Here is a 27,795-nt window from a genome sequence, read left to right on the forward strand (position 1 = left end):
ATCAAGTTGATCCTCGAAATGAAATTTTAACCAGTCACGCTCTTCCTCTGAGGTAAATCCTTTTAAAATTATTCCTCACCGCATATCAAAATGATGAAAAGTACATGAATCTGACTAAGCTTGATGCGTTTTTTCGAGTTGATGTGGGCGTTGACACGTATCATGTTAGTTTTCTTTATTTTGCAAAAAGCACAAAATTTTGTTTTTACTGTGAGCGCACACAAATAAAAGTAGACGTTCTGTTTCAATTAATGTATTACCTTTATCTGTATGACAAAAAATGAAAATAAGTATTTAAGTCAATTCTGCTACTATGTGAAGAAAATCCAGGAAAACGAGCCGGCGTGGTTGCCGACACCAGAGTGTTAATCAGGGAGTCATTGGAGTAATTTCAAACAATTAATTCAAAACACTTATTCATTTACGAACAAAGTAAATGATTGTCTGTGTGAACAGACATTGTCATTGAATCACTTTCTCAAATGATTCGTTCAAAATTGCAGATTAATTCAGAAACAAAACCTTACTGTGTGTTGCTAAGAAATATTCTGCTTCGGCTTTGTTTTTGTTGGTGGAACAGACAATATTTTGTCTAAAATGTAAGTAACTTCTTGTTTAGTAAACTGTCACAGAAAATCAATATCACATTTGCAATCATGCTTTTATTAAGTTTATATAAGTAGCCTACTATTATATTACCATATACAATATATATAGCACAACCTTAATTTCAAACAGGACTGAGCTAAAGTCTTTGCCTAAGCCTTGTGTTTACCACACTAGTCAGTGCTGCATGAGGAGTGAATGAATCGCTGAATGTGTTTCACTCTGCATCGTGTCAGCGACTTATTTTGACTTCCCGTATTGTTCAGAACTAAATAAAACTAGGTGGACCATGTGAAAGGATTACTTAGAAAAACTGTTTGTCATGTGGATGCAAGAAGTTTCAGCATTTCTGAAACTAAATAATAAGCTTTACATATCGATTTGCCACCCTTTCTCAGGCTAATGCTGTCATGCATGCTGTAGTTTGCTGTGCAGAGACCTTGCATATACCATATCAAAATTATTAGTTTGCAAGAATACAAATTAACAAGTTTAGGTATTCACTGTAAACATTTAAGCACTTAATTCCAACCACTGACACAAGACAGCATCATTACGTCACAGCTTCATTAAACAGCGTAATTCAAAATAATTCTCTTACGTGTCAAAACTCAGCAGTTCAGAGCATAGCACTTTCTGTTAGTAGCATTAATTGTTTTGGACCCAATTGTAAACTATTTGTTTTTCAATGAACAAGAGCATTTTTTTATAAAGAAAGAATTTTCCAGGACAATTGATGTTTTCTCTCATTTTCCTTGTATTTTCCAGAATTGTAAAATTGTTCATTATTTTTCAGTTTTTTTTTTTTGTTTTTTTTTCAGATTTTCAGGTTTCCAGGATGCGTGAGAACCTTTGTTACTATAAAATACACGTTAACTGAAATAAAGTAAACTTAGTGCACTAACTTATTTTATTTCAGCTAGTTGCCAAGAAAAATTTTCTAATTCATGTACTTCAAATTGATATGCTAAAATAACAAAAACTATATGTGAAATAAATATATATATATATATATAGACATTAAAAAAAACTAATAAAAATGTTACTAAACAACAAAATGGCAAAAACTTTAACTAAAATTAAAATAAAATAAACTGAAAGTATAAAAAACCTAATATAATTAAATATAGCATCTCAATGATACCAAAATATCACTGGTGTAAATTGTGAACAGTAAATACATTTTGGAGTGCACTGTAAACCCGAATAAGTTGGGCTAACTCAAAAAATTTGAGGTAATCCATTTTTTTGAGTTATAATGTTCCCAGTTTTAAGTAAGCAGAACTATCAAGTTTTGAGTTTGTAGTACTCGTGCATGATAATTGCTCTTAACTTGAAGTACTAAGTTTGCTAACTCATACAGTTTGATAGCACTTTACATAGAATATTTAGTTAATTAACTTTTTTTTATTTTGAGGTCTTCCAAATCAAATGAGTTAATTACTTCACTGTAAAGCCTAATAAAAAAAATTCAGAAAATGCCAACTTGCTAATTTGCTAACATGTTAACATTAGCATGCTATAACACTTACTGAATGAGTATAGCAACTTAAAACATGTAACTTACCTGCTCTCAAACCAAGCTGCATGCGCCACTTGTCATCATGATGGTAACTCTCCAAAAACCCACATTAAAAGAAACTTTTCTAAAATAGCATAACAAAACATTAATCACTACTAAATCTCCCTTATCCATTAATTTTGCACAAAAAACTTTATATAACACTTAATTTTAGCATTTACTCTTCAAGTGCATGGGCAAAGCATGCTGGGAAATAGAAATACCAGCCTAGTTTCAGTTAAACTTAAGTTAGTCTAAATTAAAAGAAATTAGTTCATACAACACAAAACAATAAAACAGTTCAGTTTACTTGAAATATGTCAGTGCTGTGAACTCAAAAAAAAAGAAAGTTCTAAATACTCATAACAGTTAATTTAACTGAACTAATTTGTTAAATTTAAGTTTGTCCTACTCAAACCAATTAAGTATTTGAGGATAGACTTTTATATTTTATAGCTAAAATGAATTTTTTCTTAAATCTTAAAGTAATTTATATATACACTAAATGCATTCATTGGCTCATTGTATCCCTTCTAATATTTCTCTCACCAGACCTCCCAAGATTTACAGACCCCCACATTCCTCTAGTGGCTCGTGAGATCATGCAGCGAATGATCCGACAGTTCGCTGCCGAATATACCTCAAAAACCAGCTCAACTCAGGACGTACCCCAACCCCAGTCCCAGCCCAACGGCACCAAGGACCAAAGCCTGCCGAAAGCGCCCTCGCTGGACCCGGACGCCTCCACACCTGCTCCCGTCTGTGGCGGCACCGGTACCGGCACCGCTGCCTCCGCACAGAATCCCGTCCTCAGCAAGCTTCTCATGGCAGACCAGGACTCCCCACTGGACCTTACCGTCAAGAAACCAGAGTCAGAACCCAGTGAACAAGGTGAGACCAGTTTTGTTCATATTTATTATTAAATTATTATTACTGCTGGTTTGCTGCAAACATATATATTTTCCTGTATTTGTATCTTTTTAAAACATCCTTAAAAGGGTTAGTTCACCCAAAAATGAAAATTATATAATTTACCCATAATTTACTCACCCTCAAGCCATCCTAGGTGTATATGACTTTCTTCTTTCAGTCAAACACAATCGGATTAATATATTAAACTTTATATTAAAAAAATATTCTGGCTCTTCCCAGCCTTATAATGGGAGTGAATAGTAACCAATATTTTGAAGCCCAAAAAAGCAAATCCAACCATCATAAAAGTAATCCATACAGCTCCAGGGGGTTAAAAAAATCCTTTTGAAGCAATGCAATACGTTTTTGTAAGAAAATTATCCATATTTATACATTTTTAAACTAGAATCATTGGCATCCTTACGTTAGCCGATTCCAACGGAAGAGTGAACTTTGACCTGACGCATGGGGGGTATTGACGAATGCGGAAGCGCAAAGGATAGATCATTTTTTAAGAGAAATGTCAGAGGAGCTTAAGTTTGTTGCCCAGCCCTATTTGTTTGAACCGCAAGAGGTGTCTACTCTCACCTAAGCTTACGAGAGAAAGAGAGTACCTAAGCATCCTACGTCATACTCCAGAACTCGACTCTTTCGTGAACAAGCGGACAGACGTTTAAAAGCTAGTTATTATAGTCTATAAAGTTATAAATATGGATATTTTCCTTCGATAAATGCATCGCTTTGCTTCAGAAGGCCTTTATTAACCCCTTGAAGCCATTTGGATTACTTTTATGATGGATGGATGCGCTTTTTTGGGCTTCAACATTTTTGGGTTACCATTCACTCCCATTATAAAGCTAAAATAATTTTTTAATATAACTCTGAATATGTTAGACTGAAAGAAGAAAGGCATATATACATTCTCTTTTAAAAAAAAAGAATAATTTGTGTGTGTGTGTGTATATATATATATATATATATATATATATATATATATATATATATATATATATATATATATATATATATATATATATATATATATATATATATATATATATATATATATATATATATATATACACACACACACACATATAAGGTTAAAATATTTGCCTGAAAATGCGCTATGTATGTCTGTAACTATTGTACTGGCACAGTATTAAGAAAAAAAGGCTTTAAAATCATAAAAATATTCACTTTAATGGTCAATTTTATATTGCACACAAAATAATATCAAATATATTAACATTCAAGTTTTGAGACAAATTGTTGTTTTGGTTGAGAATTAGCTCACTGCATAATGGTGTTTCTACAGCTGTATACATTTGTTGTATATAGATGTGTTTTTACATCTTGTGTGAATATTAGTGTTTCCGACAACTGTGGTGATTTAAAGAAATTATTTCAAGTAGAACCAGAACCTCGTAAAGATCTTTCAAGACTATCTGGAATAAAATATCAAAACGTTGGATCTATATTTGGTTAAAGGAAAACTAGATGGTTTGATTCAGTTTAGTCTACTGATTTTGTTTTAGTTTGGTCTTAGAATATGATGACGTTTTATTTGCAGATGGAGTCCTTGACCTCTCAACTAAGAAGAACCATAGTCATGGTAGTGTCTCAATGAAAAGCTCTCATGGTTTCTCAATCATGCCCACAGTTAAGGGGTAAGAAGTATTTTTTTTCATTGTTAAAAAAAATACAGCTTTCCGTTTAGAGGTCTCATTCTGCACATGGCATGTTTACAAAGTCCTTTGTGGCATTGCAACCATTACAGGCATGTCTGTTGTACACATGACTGTAACAGTGAATCAGAGACCTTAAAATTAGTTTTTAGTATAGTCTGAATACTAGATGCTTATTTTATGTTTCGCTTTTGTTCGAGGTAGTTTAAAAAATGAATACTGCAGAATCATCACCTGACACAAAAATAAGCTTCAGTAAGTGAAAAGCATCATCTATAATTTTAAATTTACTATCTACTATTTAAAGCCAAACCATGTAATGCAAAGATTGTAGAAAGACTGTTGCTGCGCTGGTGTTTAACACAATAAACATTTATACTCTAGGTACAGGTGTCCTTAAAATTGTACTGTTTAGGTTAAGAAATTGTTACTGGGATATGCCAAAAAACACCCATTAAGTGCCTCTGTGTAGTGAAATTTGTATAAACCTGAGACAGAATGATGTGTTCCTGAAGTTTCTACTGTAAATTACTTTATTTGTACAGTGTGCAAAAATTTAATTTCTTAATTTAGTTGACACTTGAAAGAACGTCTCGGTTACAAAGGTAACCCTCGTTCCCTGAAGGAGGGAACGGAGACGTACGTCGGACAGACCGACGAATAGGAATCTCGCTAGAGAGGCCAATCTACTTCGAGTGTAACTAAAACGAGCCAATGCACATTGGCATGCAATCATATGCATCAGCTGCTCGCCTCGCAGCGCGGGTATATAATGAGCAGCAGGTGCGTTGCATCTTCAGGTTTTCGCTGAGGAGCCGAACCGGATAGGCGGCAGCATCAGCGGGGTACAGCGACTGTGGCGACGGGACGTACGTCTCCGTTCCCTCCTTCAGGGAACGAGGGTTACCTTTGTAACCGAGACGTTCCCATTCAGTCGGTCACGTTCGACGTACGTCGGACAGACCGACGAATAGGAATCCCTACCAAAGCGCCACAGGAGCTGCCCCCTTCCAGCGCTCTGTTGTAAGCCACCTGAACCCCCTTGCCTGAGGATGGTGGGACAGGGCTAACACAGAGAGAGTCGATCACTGCTGTTCCCCAAAACCCATTCAGTGAGACTATTGGATAACGCTGGGAAAGCGTACCCTTCGCTGGGAAAGGAACGCTGCGGAAGCCACATCCTTCCCCGAAGGAGTTATGTGGAGAAGTACATATGGACTAACCCTGTAGGGCTGTGCTACATATGGAAGAGCTGGGGTGACTCCAACCCGATGAAGGGTAGGTTCTCCCAGAGGGAAAGACACGGGCTTCGTTTAGGAGCAACTGTGGAACCAACCATATGGGATCCCCGTAGGGTCACACATATGGAACCCAGCCTAAACCCGGTTCTCAAGGATACAACAGAGTATAGGCCTGGCGCCAGACGCTCCGCCACGTCGGCTGCCGAAGGGATATCGGAGGACTCGACAGGGTCTGCCTTGTAGGGACTCTCTGGAGAAAAGAAGCGCATGTAGCGCAGCAAGCCGACACTAAGCCGGGGCCTCTCCGTGCCTCTGACCTGTGGCGAGAACATGGGAGGAGACCGGCTCGACACGAAGGCTATAGTATCTAGCGAACGTGTTAGGTGTCACCCAGCCCGCAGCTCTACAATTGTCTGTCAGCGAGGCGCCACGAGCCAGCGCCCAGGAGGATGCGACACCTCTCGTGGAGTGAGCATGCAACCTGAGCGGGCAGGGCACGCCCTGAGCTCGGTAAGCCAGGGCGATGGCATCCACTATCCAGTGGGCCATCCTCTGCTTGGAGACAGCCTTTCCCTTCTGCTGGCCTCCATAACAGACAAGAGCTGGTCTGAGGTCCTGAGGCTTTAGGTTCTGTCTATGTACAGTCGCAAAGCGCGGACTGGACAGAGTAAAGCCAGGGCTGGGTCTGCCTCCTCCGAGGGCAGCGCTTGCAGGCTCACCACCTGGTCCCTGAAGGGAGTGGTAGGAACCTTGGGCACATAGCCAGGCCGGGGTCTTAGTACCACATGGCTATCACCCGGCCCGAACTCCAGGCACGATTCGTCAACCGAAAATGACTGCAGGTCCCCTACCCTCTTGATGGAGGCCAATGCCCCCAGCAGCAAAGTCTTCATAGACAGAATCTTTAAGTCTGCTGACAGCAAAGGCTCAAAGGGAGCAATCTGAAGTGCTCTCAGCACCAGAGTGAGGTCCCAAGAAGGTATGGAGAGGGGACGAGAAGGATTTAACCGTCTCGCCCCCCTAAGGAACCTGATGACCAGGTCGTGCTGACCAACAGATTTGCCATCTAAGTGGTCGTGGTAAGCGGATATAGCAGCAGTATGGACTTTGAGGGTGGAGGGGGGACAGCCTACGCTCCAACCCTACTGCAAGAAGGAAAGCACGACTCTGATCGAGCATCTTCGGGGGTCTTCCCGGCTCGAGAAGAGCACCACTCGACGAACAGGTTCCACTTTGAGGCGTAAGCACATCTCGTAGACAGTGCACGTGCCGAAGTGATGGTGTTAAGTACCTCAGGGGGTAAGTCACCTAGAACCTCCGCATCCCGTCCAAGGGACCAGACATGGAGTTTCCAGAGGTCTGGACGCGGGTGCCAAAGAGTGCCCCGTCTCTGAGAAAGAAGGTCTTTCCTCAGAGGGATGGGCCAGGGAGGTGCTGTCGCGAGGAGTGAGAGTTCTGGGAACCAGGTCCGGTTGGGCCAGTAAGGCGCAACTAACAAGACCTGCTCCTCGTCCTCCCTGACTTTGCACAGGGTCTGTGCAAGTAGGCTCACTGGGGGAAACGCATATTTGCGCAGGCCCCGGGGCCAGCTGTGAGCCAGTGCATCTGTCCCGAATGTCCCCTCGGTCAGAGAGTAAAACAACTGGCAGAGGGAGGTTTCTGGTGAGGCAAACAGGTCTACCTGAGCCTCTCCGAATTCTCTCCAGATCAGCTGAACCACCTGGGGGTGGAGTCGCCACTCTCCTGGCAGCGCAGCTCGTGATAGCTCGTCGGCCACACGGTTGAGCACACCGGGGACATGAATGGCGCGAAGCGACCTCAGAAGCTTCCGACTCCACAGGAGGAGATGGGGGGCGAGTTGCGACATGCGACGGCAGCGTAGACCACCTTGACGGTTGATGTACGCAACGGTCGCAGTGTCCGTACGGACCAGTACATGCTTGCCCCGTAGCAGGCCTTTGAGGCGGCTCAGAGCAAGGCGTACTGCCAGCAACTCGAGGCAGTTGATGTGCCAATGCAGATGGGGTCCCGTCCAAACCCCTGACACTGCATGCCCGTTGTACGTGGCACCCCAGCCGGTGGCAGAAGCATCTGTGAACACCACAGCATGCCGGGACACCTGTTCTAGGGGCACTCCTGCCCGAAGAAACAAGGGGTCCGACCACAGACTGACGGTTCGGCGGCACTCCTGAGTGATTGGCACCCGGAATGTGCCGCGCTGCCACGCCCATCTCGGGACTCGGCCGTGAAGCCAGTGCTGAAGCGGTCTCATATGAAGCAGACCGAGCGGTGTTACAGCCGCAGCAGCCGCCATATGCCCCAGGAGCCTCTGAAAGAACTTCAGTGGGACCGCTGTCCTGCCATTGAATGTATTCAGGCAGTTCAACACCGACCGAGCACGTTCCTCTGTGAGGCGTGCTATCTGCTCGACCGAATCCAACTCCATACCGAGAAAAGAGATCCTCTGCACCGGGGCGAGTTTGCTCTTTTCCCAGTTGACCTGAAGCCCCAACTGGCTGAGGTGTCTGAGCACCAAATCCCTGTGTTTGCACAACTGATCCCGGGACTGTGCTAGAATGAGCCAGTCGTCGAGATAGTTGCGAATGCGAACACCTGGTTCTCTCATGGGAACAAGGGCTCCTTCCACGACTTTCGTGAAGACGCGGGGAGACAGGGCCAGCCCGAAGGGTAGGACTCTGTACTGATATGCTCGACCTTCGAACGCGAATCTCAGGAATGGCCTGTGTCGCGGAAGAATTGAAACATGGAAGTACGCGTCCTTCAGGTCAATCGCTGCAAACCAATCTCGGGGACGGATGCACTCGAAAATGCGTTTCTGCGTGAGCATTTTGAATGGTAGCTTGTGGAGGCTCCGATTCAAAACTCGCAGGTCCAAGATCGGTCGTAACCCGCCGCTTTTCTTGGGTGCAATGAAGTAGGGGCTGTAGAACCCCGACCTCAAATCGGCTGGAGGGACCGGCTCTATCGCGTCCTTCGCCAGTAGGACTGCGATCTCCGCACGCAGGACAGGGGCATCGGCATCTTTCACTGTAGTGAAGCGGACGTCCCTGAACTTGGGGGGGGAAGCCGGGCGAACTGAATCGCAAGCCGACCCTGATGGTCCGAAGGAGCCAGCGAGACGGACTGGGGAGCGCTAACCCGGCTCGCAGAGACCGTACAAGCAGGACCAAAGGGACCACCGGTGTACCCGCAGCAGGGCAGCGAGGTGGAACACAGGGACACGGCTCGGGGGGCTCTCTTTGTGAGGCGGCCCGAAGCGGCGTCACAGTGAGCTAGGCAACACTTACCTGGCTCCACGGATGGACAGAGGGAGCAGTCGAGGCTTTGGCTGCCCGCTGCTCGCTGCTGTCCGCTGGCGACAGAAGAGGGGGATGAGAGTGGTGAGGTTTTTCTCCTCCCACTGCTCTCCAAACCCTCTTCAGACCTGGAAATGGAGGAACTGCTCTTTAAAATGTGGGTACCGCTGCCTCTTGGGTCAGTGGCGGAACAGAAACAAACCCAATAAAGGATTTACCACCTGGCCCTCCTCCAGGGGTGGAAGAGCAGCCCCACCCATCTCTGGGTCGCCCGTCTCAGGGGTGATTCTCACCAACCAGTTAAACAGCTGCAGAGACGGGAGGCGTCATCTCCCCGCAATGGATACAGCAGAGCCTGCTGGGCCGGAGTTTCTTGCAGGGGACGACATCCTTGGCGACGAGCAGACTGAGGGGCGGCCCAAGAGGAACTCAATGGTTTGTCATGGGAAGCTCCCCGATCCGCTACTAACTGAGGAGAACCGCTGGGCTCAGTCCTCGACAGTGTCACCGAAAGGCCACCTCGTAAGATGGGAGCATTGAGAAAGCATTTAGCTTGACAACCTCTCACACCTCACAAGGTAAGCCAGGGGGCACTTCTGGACCACGGAGGTGGACATCGTCTGGCTGAGGGCCTGCGCCGTGACTTTGATCACGGTTAGTCAACAAGCGCAGCTCAACCCCAGCACAGAACTACCCTCATGCAAAAAGAGTGCCTTGGCCTCACATGCAGGGTGGGTGTGGTCTGTGTACAGCCACCCCATCCAAGAGGGTAGTGAGAGAGGAAAAACTTATGCAGATTGGCACCTTTGGCATTCCATATTTATGGCACCAATATACCCCCATACTGCCAAGTTTTCCATGCACATCTGGAAGACCCAGGAAAGCATGGCTGTAAACTCTGAATCTGAGTCAGCATAAGCACACACCATTACAGTGGGCAGCGTCACCCTCATTTCCAGAGCATAACAGCACTCTCTCCGATGCTGCAATCGACATCTGTCCCTCAGCTGGAGCTCTGAATGAAATGCTAGGTTCCCCTATGAAAAGGACCAGCAATCCAATCCAGAAACTGCACAGCTTGCAATGCGCTAGAGAGGGAGGGGCCCTAGGGGGTTGGTTCCCCGAAGGAACCCCTCAACCTCATGTCACCCAAGCTATATCAGCAAAGTAGACCTCTTCTGGTGCACCAGAGAGGGCGCTACAATGGACATTACGCAAGGGAACCGCGCATCTAGAGCGCCGAGCGAGCGCTGGGTTGCCGTGACAACCCGCGCTGCAGCCCGGCAGCTCGACGGCACACGACACGCAGAGGAGCGAGAGGTTTGCTCTCGCTGATCTCCGCGGTCTCCCAGAGTGTCGGGCAGACCCGCGGCTGTGCTTTTACACACAAGCGGCAGCTGGCCAACAACAGAGGGGACTCAAGCTTCCCGGAGAAAGAAGAGTCACGACCGGCGTGTCGACGTGATCATGTTCTCATATGAAAACATGAACACCCACGAACATCATTTCAGCACGCGCCCAGACATGCGAAACGGTGATCGTGGCCGTCAGTGAGGACAGGAACGATCGCATCCAGAAACACAAGTAGGATGTCGTCTTTAAAAAGACGCGAATCTACTTGTGTAAGCTCTTTCAGGGACTTTACTCTTTTAGAAGTGCTGAAGCACGCAGGGGAACGGCCACCGCAACACAGACAGGGATTGTGTGCAGCCTGTCATGTGCTTTCTCTCTCTTTGAAGGCACTCACTCTTACCAGCCGTAAAAACGGCTTTTCAGCGCTCAAAAGCGCACCGTACCGGCCGTGAGAACAGCCTTCTGACGCTGTCAAACAGCTATTTGCTCAAAAACGGCAAACGAAACAAAAACAGAAAAAGAGAGGACTTCGACCCCGCTGCTGTGCTGTTCGCCCGCACTCGGAAAAAAAGAGAAGTTCAACCAAAAAAGCTTGACTCGTCTTCTAGCAGACACTCGCTTGCAGAGAACAGGAACAAACACCGTTCGGCTCCGAAGCGAAAAGCTGAAGATGCAACGCACCTGCTGCTCATTATATACCCGCGCTGCGAGGCGAGCAGCTGATGCATATGATTGCATGCCAATGTGCATTGGCTCGTTTTAGTTACACTCGAAGTAGATTGGCCTCTCTAGCGAGATTCCTATTCGTCGGTCTGTCCGACGTACGTCGAACGTGACCGACTGAATGGGAACAGAGCATTAGAGTAATCTGAGTGAAGTATCATCAGAGCACAATGGTGATAGTTTATGGATAACTTGTTGTGGGACCTTCAATTTCCTGCTTAGACAATCAGCATTCTATTTTCTTTTCTGTACTAATACACTTTTGTAAACTAAGGTACAGAGACTATGATGTGGTACATTTCCTCAGGAAAGGTACATTTACATTTTTTTTTTTTTTCTAAAAGATACAGAATGGTACTGTACTATGAATGACTGTCTATGAAACTTTACACAAATAGGGTCCAAAATAAAATACAAAACAAAACATTTTTAACAAATGGTAGGTGATTAACTTTGGATCAAACTACATATTACATGAGCTGTTTTTTCCCATTCCCTTTAAAAGCCATGTGCGCTTGCACCATGGCGGATTGCTATTTACATGGCAGAATATAGACACCCTCAACCAGATGAGATTAAATACTGGGTAAAAATACTTTTATTTTTAATATTTGGCATTTTTGTTTGCTGCTGCGCATCCCTGTGTGTAACAAGCAGAATGTACGCGCATTGTGTACCTGCCTTTAGGCGCATATTACTAACGCGCCCTTTAAATAACAAAAAAAAATGCTGCGTTGTTGAGTTTAGACCAGGTTTTTGTTGGTCAATGGCCAATCGTTTTCAGTTGCCTCAAAATAACAACATGCCAACAATGCACCTGAACACACCTCATTTTCAGACCAGGATGCCCATGAGTGATCAGATGGGTGCGAGTGCATTTGCTATTTAAACAACGTGGGTGCTGGACATGAAAATGATAACTGCGTCAAGCTGAAGCTAGCAAAAAACACTTGCGTTGTGCCTGCCGTTGCATTGCACCGGATGTATGATAGGGCCCATAGATGTATATATTTAAGAAATATTTACGTGTATACATATATACATGCATGTGTTTATTTATATATACATAATAAATATACACAGTACACCCACATATATTATGTAAACACAAACTTTTATTTTGGATGCAATTAATAGTGATTAATCATTGAAATGTAAAAAAAAAAATAATTTTCTCCAACATCTTTGGTAATTGGGCTGAACGATTGAGCTAGACATATGCAGTTAAAGGAACACTCCACTTTTTTTGCAAATAGGCTCGTTTTCCAGCTCCCCTAGAGTGAAACAGTTGAGTTTTACCGTTGTCGAATCCATTCAGCCGATCTCCGGTTCTGGCGGTACCACTTTTAGCATAGCTTAGCATAGTTCATTGAATCTGATTAGACCGTTAGCATTGCGCTTAAAAATGACCAAAGAGTTTTGATATTTTTGATATGGCTAGGAACTATACTCTCTTTCCGGCGTAATAATCAAGGAACTTTGCTGCCGTTCCATGGCTGCAGCAGTGCAATGATATTACGCAGACCCGTGAGCCCCTGCTTGCACAGGGAACGTGCCTTGCAACCATGGAGACGTTTGTGAGAGACGCTGCGTAATATCATTGCACTGCTGCAGCCATGATACGGCAGCAAAGTTCCTTGATTATTACGCCGGAAAGAGAGTATAGTTCCTAGCCATATCAGCTTAGAAAATCGCAACTTTTCATTTTTCGTTGTTCATTTTCCTTAGTACACGATTTAACTACAGAAGAGTCAAGTTTTAAATAGGAAAAATATCAAAACTCTTTGGTCATTTTTAAACGCGATGCTAACGGTCTAATCATATTCAATGAACTATGCTAAGCTATGCTAAAAGTGGTACCGCCAGAACCGGAGATCGGCTGAATGGATTTGAAAACGGTAAAACTCAACTGTTTAACTCTAGGGGAGCTGGAAAATGAGCCTATTTTCAAAAAAAGTGGAGTGTTCCTTTAACATTGCAATTTGTGTAAAAATCAAGAAAATACAACACGGTAATTTACATGTCTTTTTTTACATGTTACTACAGGAATTATGTGGTAACAAAGTTGAGTGCAAAATGTTGGAAACAATTATGTTTATGGTATTTAAAATAAATAGTTTTTACTATAATTGATTATCAGTTCATCAGATCTGTGCAAATGATAACATTTGACTAATTGTTAGACATCTAAAAAAAAAGTGGTATTTGTTACTCTTTACAAAAAATATTGGAACACCAAAGTGTCCTTTATTCATGGAAAGTGCCCTATTCACTTTCAGGAGACAAAAGTATTGCCCCTTTCCATTAAGTACAAGACTTCATTCCAGTAACATACCACATTCTCACATATGAACATTTTATCTTTCCATTAATTAGGCGTTCCCAGAGAGCTGATCACAACTATCGAGATGTGGACGATGAGGATGGCTTGCCACCGAGAAGCTTGCATGATGGGATAAGGGAGAATTGTATTGGTTCTGGACCCCTCAAGCCACCGTTGGCCCGCTCGCTCCTCATTAAAGAGGAACTCCTGAACCAGAAACATCGCCTCCTTAGCCAACCCACACCTCTTTCTTTGGCTAGCCTAGAGTCCGTGGGTCTCCTCAACAGCCAAGCCCAGTCCCTTCTTTCACGTGATGGAACATGGGGAAAATCCCATCTAGACGGTCTCCTGAAGCTCAAACAAATTGGTGGCAATCTTAGTGACCTAAATGACCTGCCCCTTTTCCAGGAGAACCAAGGCCTGTTCACCAAGGGTACAAAGTCCCATGACACTGGTTCCATCACAGTAAAGAAAGAACCAGGACATTCCCCTCCAGTAGACTTGAAGATTCCGCAAGTCAGAGGCATGGACCTCTCTTGGGACTCCCATGGGAATGCCTCGGATCTCTATAGTTACAGCTCTATAGCTATGGGCAACGTGCACTCGGAGAATGCGCTCAGTAGGAAGCTGAGGGCCATCTTGCCAAAGCAGAGTCGCAGGGCCGCTCTCGGAGGCCTTCTCGATGGAGGAGCAGTGGGTGAGTACTGGGGGGCAGACCTCGAACAGCCAACATTGGGACCCCAGTACCCAACATCAGATCCAGAGGCAGACCCAACAGGCTCCAAACAACCCCGAAAGAAAAGGGGACGATATCGCCAGTACAACAGCGAGATTCTAGAAGAAGCCATTGCTGTGGTGATGAGTGGGAAGATGAGCGTTTCAAAGGCGCAAAACATCTACGGTATTCCCCACAGTACCTTGGAGTACAAGGTAAAAGAGAGGATGGGCACACTGAAGAACCCACCAAAGAAAAAGCTTAAACTGATGATGAGGGCAGAAGGGCAAGACTCTGGGATCGCCGCCGAAACCGAATCCACGTCGACGCCCTCCACCACACCCATCGCAACGCAAGTGGATGTCTTGCAGGGGACAGGAGACAAAGTCGAGTAGATTACACAGAACACCTCATAAAATGGAAAAAAGTTTTAGATTCTGACAAACAAAAAAACGAAGATTTGGAGTTGAGGATGGGGCTTTAATTGTGCCAATTTACTTGCAGTATCTGGGTGAGCACAACTGCAGGGATTGATGGGAGGATATAAGCCTGATAACTGGGGATAAGAAACAAATTGGCAGTTATCAGTGGTCACATTGACACTGCAAGCATTTGCTGAAATTTTTTACAACAAAGCAACAAATGCGTTATAAAGCCATAAGAGAGTATCGACAGAGAGACATTTTATTAAAAACGAAAAGCAAGCAGATTAACTCTTTGTTCGCCCCCTTCATCTGAACTTTGCGAGCTGCTCCATTAATGCTCATGCGTTTTGGACGGCATGCCATTTTGAGAAATGAGAAGTGGGGTTTGAAGGGTTACATTCAAAGCTGAAAAATAACCCTTCAAAAATGAATTTATCTCCTCTGATTGGTAGGTTTATGAAGTAATTCATGATCTTTAAAACTAATTTATTTCAAATGGAGTTGACAAGGATTCTCACCAGGAATCAATCCTAGGCCCGTTTTTCTATTAACAGGTAAAAACAATTGCTTTCAACTCTTTGTAGTTTCCTCCTTTTATATTCTGCACCATTGAAACAGACTAAGAATTAGACACGTCCATTTTAAAAAATGAAGTTTAAGATTAGTCATTCAGGGATGCATGTTTGTGATGTTGAAAAGATTTTTTTTTACTTTACTGTAACTAAACTTTTCTTTAACTCTAGCGCTTTCTTTTGCACTACACTTTCAGTCTGGCGCTCGCCAGAGCCTAAATCTGGCAATTAGACCTGATTACCTCGACACTGCTTGCATTACGCACTTACTGTTTTGTCTGGCATACTACATAATACTCATTTTACAGTACTTTACTCTTGGTGAGAGCCTCTCTCTTAAAAGGTTTTCAAAACCCATGAAGGGACAATGCCGACTTAAACCACACAGGACAGGAACGTGTTTCCAATTCACATCTTTCTACTAAAATTAATCGAGGGAGGGTGCACGCAGTCAATTTTTGGCTGTTTCTGGCTGCTCCCTCGTCGCTGCTTATAGTCAGTCGCTGACATGTATATTTATAAAAAGAAGAATTTTTCGCAGAGGTTTTTTTTTGGGGAGGGTGGAACATAGGTGGGGGGAAAATGTAGGTTGGGTTATGACCACATAACCCTGTTATATTATAAATTTGCGTTCTTTCAGAGAGCCAATTGTTGTCTCTGAATAGATTCTTTTCCTCATGTAAAACTCAGGGCAACTGAGACAAATATAGCGATCATGTTTTTAGAGAAACAATGCATCTTACCTACTTGAACTGGAACCTATGACACACTCTCAGTAAATGAGTTGGGTCAGGGGCAGGGCTTTATATCGGGCGTAGGTTGTGTCGAGCTGAGCCATGGATTGCAGATATCGGTGGGATGTTATCATTTGAAACACCTGGCCAGATGGGAATTTTCTGAGATCTCTCTGAAAATAGCACTTTGTTTAAAAATAAAAGCGAATATGTTTGGGTGTGTTTTAAAGTAGCTTTTGCAGTAGCAGATAGCATAAAGGAGACTTGCAAGATCAAAGGGGGAGCATTTCAACGACCCCCGCCATCCTGCAGCTTAGACCCAAACATGCTCATTTTGTTTTGAAAAAATTACCTCTTTAATATACAGTGGTCGACAGCTTGAATTCTCAGATTTGTCTAGTGTTGCCTCACTGTTTATTGTCACATTGCCCCTTTTCAAATCTAAACTGTATCATCTGATGTATATACAACCGAAAAAGCGCATAGATCTGTGAAGATTTCAAAGAGAAGGCTTTTGGAATGGCATGCTCCACTTTGATGTTGTTTGAAGGGCATTCTGGTATATCACTGCCTGGTGCTCACCCAGTCTGTGACAAAAATTATACTTCAGACTTCAGGGTTTCTGAAGATGAAACTGACTCTTTGAAATGTACCTTTTATTTATTTCATTATTTAATTTGAATCATTTAAGTAAATGGCATGCACCTGTTCAGTGGAGGCTGATTAATTATTTATAATCTGACACTTGGTGGCCAGGTTTTCATCAAGGTGGACAAAAATGGGAACACTGTCCTGGGCTCACCCTTACAATTTTGTACCGGGCCCAGTGAATTCAAGTCATTTCCCACCTTATATTAGGCTTGAATTTATTGGACAATATCCTACAACACTACAGTTGTAAGTATGGTGGTCATTCTATTTCAATTATCTTATCAAAATTTATTTTAGTTTTGTTAGCTTTGTTTAATGAATTTGCATTGCCATTATAGCCATGGGTAGAGACACTACTGAAATTAGTAGGAATCCTGATTATACCTTCATACAAGAGTAAACCATTGACGTATATTCAGTTTATAAATTATGATCTGTACTTCTACAAGTGATTATGAAGCAAGTTGAAGGGAAGTTAACCAAGTTAGAATTCATACTTATAACTTTGCAGTGTAAATCCCTTTAGGTCATGTGGCATCAAATGTACCAACACTTTACCAATGCTGAGCATTTAAAGTGTCTAATTAGAATTTAGTTCGGTCCTTAATCAATTATTAATCAATGTGATGTAAAATAATACAAATTTTTGCTTGACCCTTGCCCCTTTAAACAATTTCTTAACTAGTATTTCTGTCTTGTTTTAATAGAGATATTTAGAAAATATCTAAAAATCTGTAAATCAAGACATGTTTTCATAGTTCAGGAGAATATTTGAAACCCTTGAATTAAATTTTAAGTATACATTTTGATGGATTCTCCAATAAAAACGCTTCAAAGTTTTACTGGAAAACAAGATAAAATATTACTTTGCAGTGCAACTAGTAAATTATAAGTAGTAGACCAGTAGCTACAAGTAGATTGTTAGTACTACTAGTACGAACAGATTCTATTATAATTGAATATATGCCCTTATAATTGGCACTTATGAATTATTGCACTGATGGCCATGACTGGAAGTTGTTTTGCAGCACTTAAATATTTGGCCCCTTTGAAGGGAAACCTCCTCCCTATTGTTAATCTAGAAAGTTTTGAACTTTTACATTGCTACTGTACATTCTGCAACCTAATTTATCATCAGCTGTCTGATTCACAATGGTGCATGCCATTTCCATATTTATTTAATTTGACTTCAATGATTAATGTATTACAGGGTTAACTGCTCCCCCTGTCCAAAAACATCCTCCTCTTAAAGAAATTAAACCGTCTTTACAGAAATGAATGTAGAACCATTTCGGAATAATTTCTGAAACTAGTTGTTTAGAAAATATGGCACTTTCACATTTCACACTTTGAACAGACTGTTTTAGTTTTTCTCTTGCTGCTCTTTCAATATTTTTTTTGTTTGTTTTGTTTGCGTTTCTCTGAAACGTACACCTGTAGCCTTCAGTACTTTCGTATCTCAGGATAGATTCAGCAGAAGGGTTCGCAATATTTGTCAGTCGGATAACGATGCAGACATAACTACCTGTACAAGAAGTGCATAGACATGTTATATTAACTACAGTCTTTGCACAATATACCTCATCCTTGGGAATAAATGCACCTTTCTGTGCCACATCCTTAAATACCTTTCAGGGGCACGTGGAAAAGGAGCAGTTGAAACTCTGGGAAATTAATTTTATTTTCCTATTGCACCCTCTTTTTTGTCTTCTATTCGAGGGATGGCAAGCGAGGCATTTCATGTCTGACTGACCAATATTTACACCCTTTTCATTCAGGTACAGAAAAACGAATTTTTTGAATACAATCAAAAATTTCGCTTAACATTTCACATCTTGCCAATAACGGGTCCCATCTTTTAAGTTAACTAATGTTGATCGCCAAGGCAAACATCAATGAATAATGTAAGACACAATCCCTTTTTCCTGTACTCTGAATAGCAGTTGAACCATCAGGTTTAACCGCCATGGGTGTTTTTGTGAAAAACACAAATGGAGGTTCGAAGGGGAGAATATGGGACAGGTGGAAATGTTAACCTTCTGTTGTTTTTGTGCTCTTTGTAAACTTGTTTTTAAACTGCATTCCAAAAATTTCAAGAGATACCTTTATATGGAAGAAAAATCTATACATATACAAATGAATATATTATATTTATTTTACTGTTAATCTTTTTATTTGTCTTTTTTTCTGCTACACAAAGAAATGGAAATCGACGCTGACAGCTACAACCTCAGTTTCTGTACTTCATTTGAAGTGCCATTTGTTTTGTCTCAAGTGGCTCATAATGATTTATTTTCTGAAAAGATGCTCAGATAGCCTTTTCTTTTTCTTTGACAAGTTTTTAACCTCCACTGCAAATCCACATAACAGCATTACCTCAGGTGATATCACTCCAGAGCAGCTGATTCTACATTTAGTAGTAGAAATCAGGACCTCTACTTGACTTTTACACGTTTCCAAAAACGCAACTATTATTTTCCAAGGAAGCAGTTTATAAATAACGCTAGTCACATTTTTGCTTTCCTCCGGTGTATTTTTAAATTGAATGCTTTGCTTAACTGAACCATGGGTCTCTTTTTGAATACAACTTTATTGATGTTAGCACACGTTCAAATCAATAGGGCACACATTTGTACTCCATAAATAATACACACTCCACATGCACACAAAACACCATCAGGTCTGCATCATGTGGCTGGTTATACAGTTTTAAGATATTGGTTTGATAACTCTTCAAGTTAAACTAGTCGGTTTATTAGAAAGAATGAGTTAAGGCAAATATGGACACATAGGCACTCCAAAATTGATGTCTTATTATATCTGATTAAATGTGTCTTTACAACTGCGATTTAAATGCATATTAGTTTGTTTGTTTGTTTGTTTTTTTGGATGCATTTTATAATTTTTGTTCAAACCATTTTAGTTAAGCCCAGAATTATGTTGTCATGTTGCGATTCCTTCAAGTTTAACTTTTGTTTTCTATTGATTTTGGTGAAATTAAAATGAATAGGCACACCTTTATTCAACATAACACATCTTTTTTTGAAATTGGAAGAAACAAATTGTTGGCAAAAATTGTAGTCCAATTAAATTATAAATATCCATCGTATTGTCAATCTATGCACTTGAGAGTTACTTGCACCATGTGATTTATATCAAGTAGTTTTAGGGGCCATTTTGTTCTTCATTGACAATTTATTGGCATTACGTTGAGTAAATAAGTTGAATATTTTATTAGATTTGGATTAGCAGTATAGCTTAAAATATCTGTTTTCATGGTACAGCTTGCAGTACACGCCATGGTAAAAGACATGTTTTGAATGTAACCTCCTAGAGAAACATGTCACAGAGAAAAATGATGGAATATGCACAAACAGTTCAGCTCAGAATAGTGAAACTCAGATATTTGCGCTTACCATGATACTGTATACATTATGCATTAAGTTGGAATATTCATTTTGGTGTCATTCGTGTGCCTGTCTTGCAGTGCTCAATCGTCACTGATAATTTGATAATTGCATTCAATCATCATTACACGATTAAATGTTGTTTACTAATTAATATAAATGATAATGAGCCGATGATACCTATTGATAATTGGTAACAACAATCAAAAATCATTAACCAAGGCGACTTACAATCTATATATTAATTTTCGTATACTGAATTGAATCAATGTCGTCTTGATTACTTTAATGCAATTAAAAATAAATGCATGTCCTTTTATTCATAGGTGACGTGTGTCATTTCTGGGCTTGTTCAAAACACTTTGGTTTGCCATTAGTCCAAAAAACGGATAACCCCACCCCCAACTCACTCTATTGGTTAAGCCAATGTTGCTATGCTTGGCTGATCAAATGCTCATACAAACAGATCAATGTTTTGAAAATGCACCACAGTATTTACGCTTTTTAGGGGAATCCACTCCAGTCGACATGAAACGGGGACAGAAGAAAGTATTTTAACATAAAAAAATACACACTTCATTTTTAAAATGAGATGTTCCTGCATAGGTTTAAGTGAAACTGTGAATTATATGGAACAGAGCCATGAAAATTCAACACCAGACCACTACCTCTACTCTCTCCACAATGAAACAATAGTTTGGCTGACAATGAAGTCATTGATCTTAAGATGCTCAATGCTAGCTCAGTGAGAGGTCAAGTAGAGCTGTGAAAACGCAAATGAAAGCAAAAATGGGCTTGATCAAATAGTCAACGTTCTTCTAGAGAACTTGAGAGAATTTGGCTTTGAAAGGGCTGCCCTTGTGTTGCCATGACAATCTTGCAAGATCATTCACAAGTAAAGGTGTGCCTATTCTAATTCCTGTTTTCCTTTAGGCAAAATCCACATTCTTTTCTATTTTATTTTATTTTAAATCTGGATTGTGCATTCTCAGTATTTTATGTGACTTCTACCATAGTGTCTACATTAAAATATAGGCCAGGTTTTTTTTTTTTTTTCTTGTAATTTTTCTGTATAATTTGGCAAGACACAAATGAAAAGGATATTAGATTGAAACGTGTTGGGAGTAATGATATTTCCAATAAGAGTCATTCTTTGTATAATTTGTGTTGATCTTGTTGGCATTGCATGGAATTTCATGCCTGAATCTGCTCTTGACCATTAATTTCATCCGTGACTGTTTCAACCCTGCAGTCCATTTGAGTTCTGCGGGATTAGGATTATTAGTTTTGCTACCTCAACTTGCAGATGGTTTTGACATAGGAGTCCTTTGGTTGTAAAGCAAAAATGACTTGAGGGACGGACTGTCCCTAAACGCTTTTGTCGATCAGGTTGTGGAAAACGTGTTGGCAGTTTGATCGGCTTACCTGCCGTACTGTATGTAGCATTTTAGATGCACGGATAACACTGGCTCATCATTCCAAAAGTCATGGTCCCGTTCTGTCAGAAAGCAGTTATACATTCCGCATGCACATATGTGTACCTAATAAACCACATTTTTGATAGAGGTAATGGTTCTTTTTGGACCAAAAGGTCCTACGTTATGCATCTTAACTGCTTCTAAGATCAGTGTTTGGGAAGAATATCAGGTTGACCGATCACCTCTGAAGTTGGGAATGCGTTGTTATGTGTATTTCCTTAAGAAACTAGTATAGTCATTCCATACCATATGAGTTTGTGCCCTTGAAATTCAAGCCAAATGCAGTCAATGGGCAGTATCTTTGTTTGCAATCGCATTTGCATTCATGCGTTGATGGCTCGCATCTTATCTGTAGATGGGGTGCTGTGCTGCACTTTTTGGGGTTTTTCCATGTATGGAGTCGAAGCTTTATGGAGCAAAAACGCCTTTTGCTATCTGTTCAGCTGTGTTCATATTTCCAAGTACTTTTTAAAGTTTCGTAAAAATTTTCAGAGTCTTAATGTTGTAAAGGTTTGGCGTTCAGTGTAGTATGATGATTGGATCCCTTCTCCTGTACCCCCTCAGGTCAATGCAAGAGAGTTGAATGATTAGGCTCAGCTAAAGATTGATACCTTTTCTATATTTCTTAATACTATTGATATTGCCATTACTTTAAAACTTTTATCAAAAATGCTTGCCTTTATGTTCCATTTCTTTTACCAGTATCGAGAAGTTACCCCCCTTAATACAGACTCCTTCCAGTGTAGTGGTCCAAAAAAACATTTTTGGTTTGACTTTTATTTTGCAATATGGAACTATTTGAGTGGGAAGGCAATACTCGTGATTTAAGGCCCCTTGAAAGTGAGTTTGTTGCCTAACTGCCGGACGACTCAACTCAACGTCCTTATCAGACCACCTTTTGCATTTGAAAAGATTCAGCCAAATATCCTTAGTTCAGTGCTTTATAAACAGAGAGGATTGTAAAGTACGAATTACCTGGGGAAACAAAAAAATGGACGCTCTAACTTTCGTTCGGTCCCTCAAGAACCACAAGGCCACAAAGACTATTTTGTTTCTGATGTCTGTACAATGTGTGATGATGTTTCAACTAAAAGAAAAAAACCTTACAACGCAGAATACCTCAGATAATAAATCCATGTAAATCTTGACAGCCTCCACATGTAGATAGAACCCTGTTCACTGCCTCCCCACCTCTCATGTCTGTTGGACGTTTCTTCTTCTATCGTTTCACTGCCTGTTATATGTTGTGGAGGTTTCATTACTTTCTTTTCATGTCTGTTTTTTTTAGTCCCAGGAAAAAATTATCCGTTACTTCATTCATCTGTCTGCTTGACAGCGTTAGGCGGCATTCACACTGACAGCACTTTGCAAGTCCCTTGTTTTCCACTGTTGATGATGCAACAAAGTTGAGCTATTCAGCTTTATGCAAATGGATAGTGATGAGGTGACAACCAATGGGAGTCTAGACTGTGATTTGTCACCTGATTCAGTTGGATACTGTGGTTGAGTATGAACGTCTTCTAGCAACCAACAGTACAGCGACCATGTGACCTCCAGCGTTTTCATCAGTGACAGTGTGAATGCCATTTTAGGAAGGGAAGACATTGCTTCAGTAGTAGGATACTCCATTTCAAAGTAACAGTAATAATCAGACATTTTTAGTAAAGTACCATGTTTCTTGCAGATTTTGGTCTAGCTCGTATTACGTAAATTAGGTTTTGGCTCCAAGTGTGGCCAGCAAAAATCGATCAGACTTTTAAGTGATAAAGTGGGCTTTGTCTTCTTTTAGGGTTATTTTGTTAAGCATAAGCCATAGTTTACGCATTTGCCGAACATAATTTCATCATTCATTTTCGTTATCAGCTAAACTGAATGTAGGGGGAAAAATAATAAAAAACTGAATCTCTTAACTAACTTTTTATGTACCTATACATACTTTAGGACAAGCTATAGATTATTATATTAATGTGTTCTTAAATATATATATAAATATATATATATATATATATACACTCAACAGTCACAGTGCATTGTATATAATGGTCTGTATAGTTATATACTTATCTTCTGGAAAGAGATGTATATCTCTTCCTCATTTGATTCAGGGATCAAACATTTCAGTGCAGTATATTTAGACTCTAGTATACGGCATTTGTATAGTTCGTTTTCATTTGCTAAAATGTTTCTTTTCTTCATTCATATACTGGAATGGTAGTTAGTCTTGAAGTGAGCTAAACAAAAAAAATAAGTTATTGTAAGGCATCTAACGCTGCAGTCGTGCAGACAGTTGTGTTTTTCCACAATACTGTACAAACAGAATATATATTAAAAGGAAACGCAAACTTTTTAAGGTGGATGTGTATATAATCTTGTACCCATTTCGCGATTCAAAAAAAAATTTCCGTTCTGGTTGAAAAACGAGTGATTTTAAAGTATTTATACTGCAACATCATTTGGTGATGTAAATTAATTTTCCCCGTGGAAAAAAAAAAAATGATCACAAGCCAGGTTTTACGGTATTGCTTGTTATTTTTGCTTGCTAATTCTACATGGAATTTAAGTTTATAAGTCGGATGGTTAAAATCATTTGTGAACACTGGATCTCTATCGGACGATGTCCTAAAATCATCCTTATTCGTTACAATGAGGAAATGCGCCCTGGGTGAGCTTTGCTGCAATTGCTTTTTCTTAATGATATGGATGTTTATTACTATTATAATTTCTTGTGCGAAGTTAAACGTCTCCGTGGCTGTGAGTTGGTTCTGTATGAGTGTGTGGAATTGCTTGAGATTTTTATTTTTTGCTTTTTGCTCATGCATTTTGTGGATAAACCATTTCTTATACACTTAAATCATGCGATTTCTGAAAAGACAAGCCTGAAAAGAAAAGTAGTTGTTTTCTTGATCATATGTGAAAAGATAGAAAAAACGTTCCTTAAACCATTTCTCTATTTATCTTAAATCCTATTATTAAGCCACAACTACGAATCCCTCAGGGACAAACGACACTGATTCAATCTATTCAGGTACTTTATCTAGATTCTGCGGCCTAGCTGTTAAAATATTACAAAAAAACGTACATATTTTTGAAAAAAATTGAGCAAAAGAAGATGGTCGCTCATGACGAGAGTCATTTTTAACCTGTTGTCACTTAATTTCTTTTCCTCTGTCCTTTTTAGTTTTTGTATTCTTTGTATCCAGACTTAAGTACAATATACTAAATGAATGTCAAGCTGAAACTTCAGGTGAAGAGCAACACTCAGCCAGACAGTGCTTTTCATTACAATTTCCTCTGCACACACTGTGCCTCAAAAGCCTGAAGACAAGAGAACACTATAGCGACAAACACTACATCAGACCCCTCAATGATAGTGGTTGACCGGTCTCAGCACTCCTATACAGATGTACCTCTACAGCGCCAGGCCTAATCTTTCACATTTGCAGTCAGTAATTGATAGTTTCTGTCTCTGCTTTTAGCATGTAAGTATTTCAGCAAAGAAACTGCCTGAAGAAACTGCCTCTCAGTATGTGAATGGTTATATGTTGTGATCTAATTTTCATTTGTGCTATTTTTGAGCTTTTAGGTGCCTACTGTTATTGTTAAGAAAAGCTCAGATACTTCACAAAGGATGTATGTATGAACTGGCTGTTTTACTGCTTTTAGTCTATAAAGATTATTAGAAAGACGAGCACAGGAATGATGTAAATTAAACCTACGTATACATTTTAGCGCAGAGGTAGTGTGAAAAATAAGGGCAGCATTTACTCCCTAGTCTTAATGTTGAGTTTGTTGTTATTTTCCTTCAGATTTGCAGCTCTTGAAACATTCCTGTTGTTCATTTCATCATGGGTTTTAGTTTGTGATGCCTGATAATGGGCAGTGGGTTTGTTGTTTTCCACACATGGGCTTGGATTCAAAAGTTCAGGCTTGATTTAAGGCAAAAAATGAAATACTTACATGTTAACTCTTTTAATACGAGACGGAACGGGTTTTTAAAATGTGTTTGCCAGTGTGGGATAAGGTGCTGCTTTTTCTGAATCTTCTCTGTTTTCGATATACCTCAGACCATCTAGATCGAAATGAATGCTTTTTATGAAATGGCATCTTGCCCTGTAACACACTGGTTCCACCGAGTCAGTCCAAGACAGGAAGACAGGCGCTCCAAAACTGGAATAGACCTCATTTCAATATATACTGTTTACTCTTTGACAAAAATATTGTATAGTTTAATATTTTCTTGTACTGTAGATTTATTTATGTATATTAATTTGTTCTTTTTTTTTTTGTACTGTGTGTTTTATTCTAGACTATTATCGATGTCCGTGTTAGAGCACTTACGAGGATCACAATTTTTTTTGTTTGATTGCACTATTTGTTTTGGGTTTGTTTGTTTTTGTTTTCCGTTTGAATGCAAATTCTTATTTTTAAGCTGGGCTAATGAATAATAAGCTGTCTCCTAATGTATGTGATTTTTTTTTAAAAAAAAAATTAAAAGGAAAAAACTGATTAGATTTTCTGTGATCTAATTTAAAAACAAACAAAAAAAGTTTTCTCTTTCTTTTTATTTGCATTGACCGTGAAGCAAAATGCTGATTAGATCCGTCTTTGTGCATGTGTGGAGTTTTACTGGTTATATTTTACCCATTAGGAAAAAAATGCCATTTTTCAACACATTTTAATTGTAACATTGTGCAAGTTAGTATTCACTGGATGCTAGAACCTTCTTATGAAAACCACTATTCTTCTAATAAATTTTTGTTGTGAAAACGATGTGTGGAGATGATTTATTTATTTATTTATTTTTTTATTTTTTTGTCAGTTGCATGTTTTTACTGTTGATTTTTGACATAATGTACATTTTTAATCACGTCATTTATAGTTTTATAATTTTCAATAAATCTTTTTCCTTGGATGACCAGTCCAACACTAAAAATGTTAGTTACTTGTCAAAAAATAAGGGGTTTTCAGTGAATGATTCATGAACAATACATTATTTCAACTTGTAACAGTAAATGTATTTAGTTTTAATAGATTATGATACTTGTAATCAATCACAAATTATATTATTGCATTAATAAATTAAATTGCACTTACACTTCTCTTTTTGTACCAAACCTGTAGCATTTAAACAATTTCAGGGTTTAAGGTCACAGAGTTGAAGATTAGCAACACAACTAATAAGAGCTTTAACTAGAAAATATAAATAAACCACAGCATTTAATTAGTCAATATTTGTATATTATGTTAACATCATTTTTTTTTTCATAACAGAGTTGAACTACACAGCCCGATGAGGGAAATATAAGCAGAAATTTTGCTTTTATCAATATTTCATTAGGCTATTTTTGCAATTATACTGCCCAATAGGTCAACTCTGTTAAATGTTAATTTATCATTTTATCATTTTAACTCTTAGTTTTTTTTCCCCCATAATGGAGTTGAACTACTGAAATATCATTGAACGATGCCATATTACAGTAGTCAACATTTGAAGTGGATCAAAACCTTTCATCAAAGTTGTCCTAAAACCTTCTTCTTAGGACAACTTGGTTCTAGAACAATTTTGATGAACATTTTTGATCCACTTCAAATGTTGAATACTATATTTGCAGTCATTACTTTCGTACTTTTGAGCAAAAAAAAAATCCTGATTACTGTAATTTTTCCCAGATAACGGGGGTTGGCCTAGAGAGATTGACAGTATGAACGTTATCATTATACTGTCTTTATCATTATTATATATGCTTATACTGACCACCACATCAATCCCAATATTGGTATATAGTTCAGGGATGGGCAACTGGCGCATACAGCCTACAATGTCTTTAAATATGGCCCGCTGACCATTTGAAAAGCAAGTAATGTAAAGATTGCATTCAGATTATAATGTTAATACTAAATCAGTCCAGGAGAGGTCGCTATTTCCAGCCGATCCCCGCATTAATAACAGCGTAGGATGTGCACGTTAACGTTTACTAAAATTAGCAGAAATTAATGAAAAATTGACAGTAAAAAATCATCTTTTCACCATCCAGTCAGGATGGTTAACGGATTATCTTTTTACCAAGTTCAAGGGGTCACCATATGTT

At 40.1% G+C, this 27,795-nt stretch overlaps 1 protein-coding gene across 1 annotated transcript in view; it reads left to right on the forward strand.

Annotated features, from left to right (window-relative positions):
- Positions 1 to 26,436, forward strand: part of lcor (ligand dependent nuclear receptor corepressor) — a 59,871-nt gene extending 33,435 nt beyond the window's left edge. The window contains exons 5-7 of the mRNA XM_067395791.1: positions 2,720 to 3,058; positions 4,653 to 4,749; positions 13,778 to 26,436. Of these exons, the coding sequence (XP_067251892.1) occupies positions 2,720 to 3,058; positions 4,653 to 4,749; positions 13,778 to 14,834 (1,493 nt within the window). The 3' untranslated portion in view covers positions 14,835 to 26,436. The remainder of the gene's footprint in view (positions 1 to 2,719; positions 3,059 to 4,652; positions 4,750 to 13,777) is intronic.
- Positions 26,437 to 27,795: the final 1,359 nt, after the last annotated feature.

The sequence above is a fragment of the Chanodichthys erythropterus genome, chromosome 10, assembly GCF_024489055.1.
Source record: "Chanodichthys erythropterus isolate Z2021 chromosome 10, ASM2448905v1, whole genome shotgun sequence".
Taxonomy (NCBI): Eukaryota; Metazoa; Chordata; class Actinopteri; order Cypriniformes; family Xenocyprididae; genus Chanodichthys; species Chanodichthys erythropterus.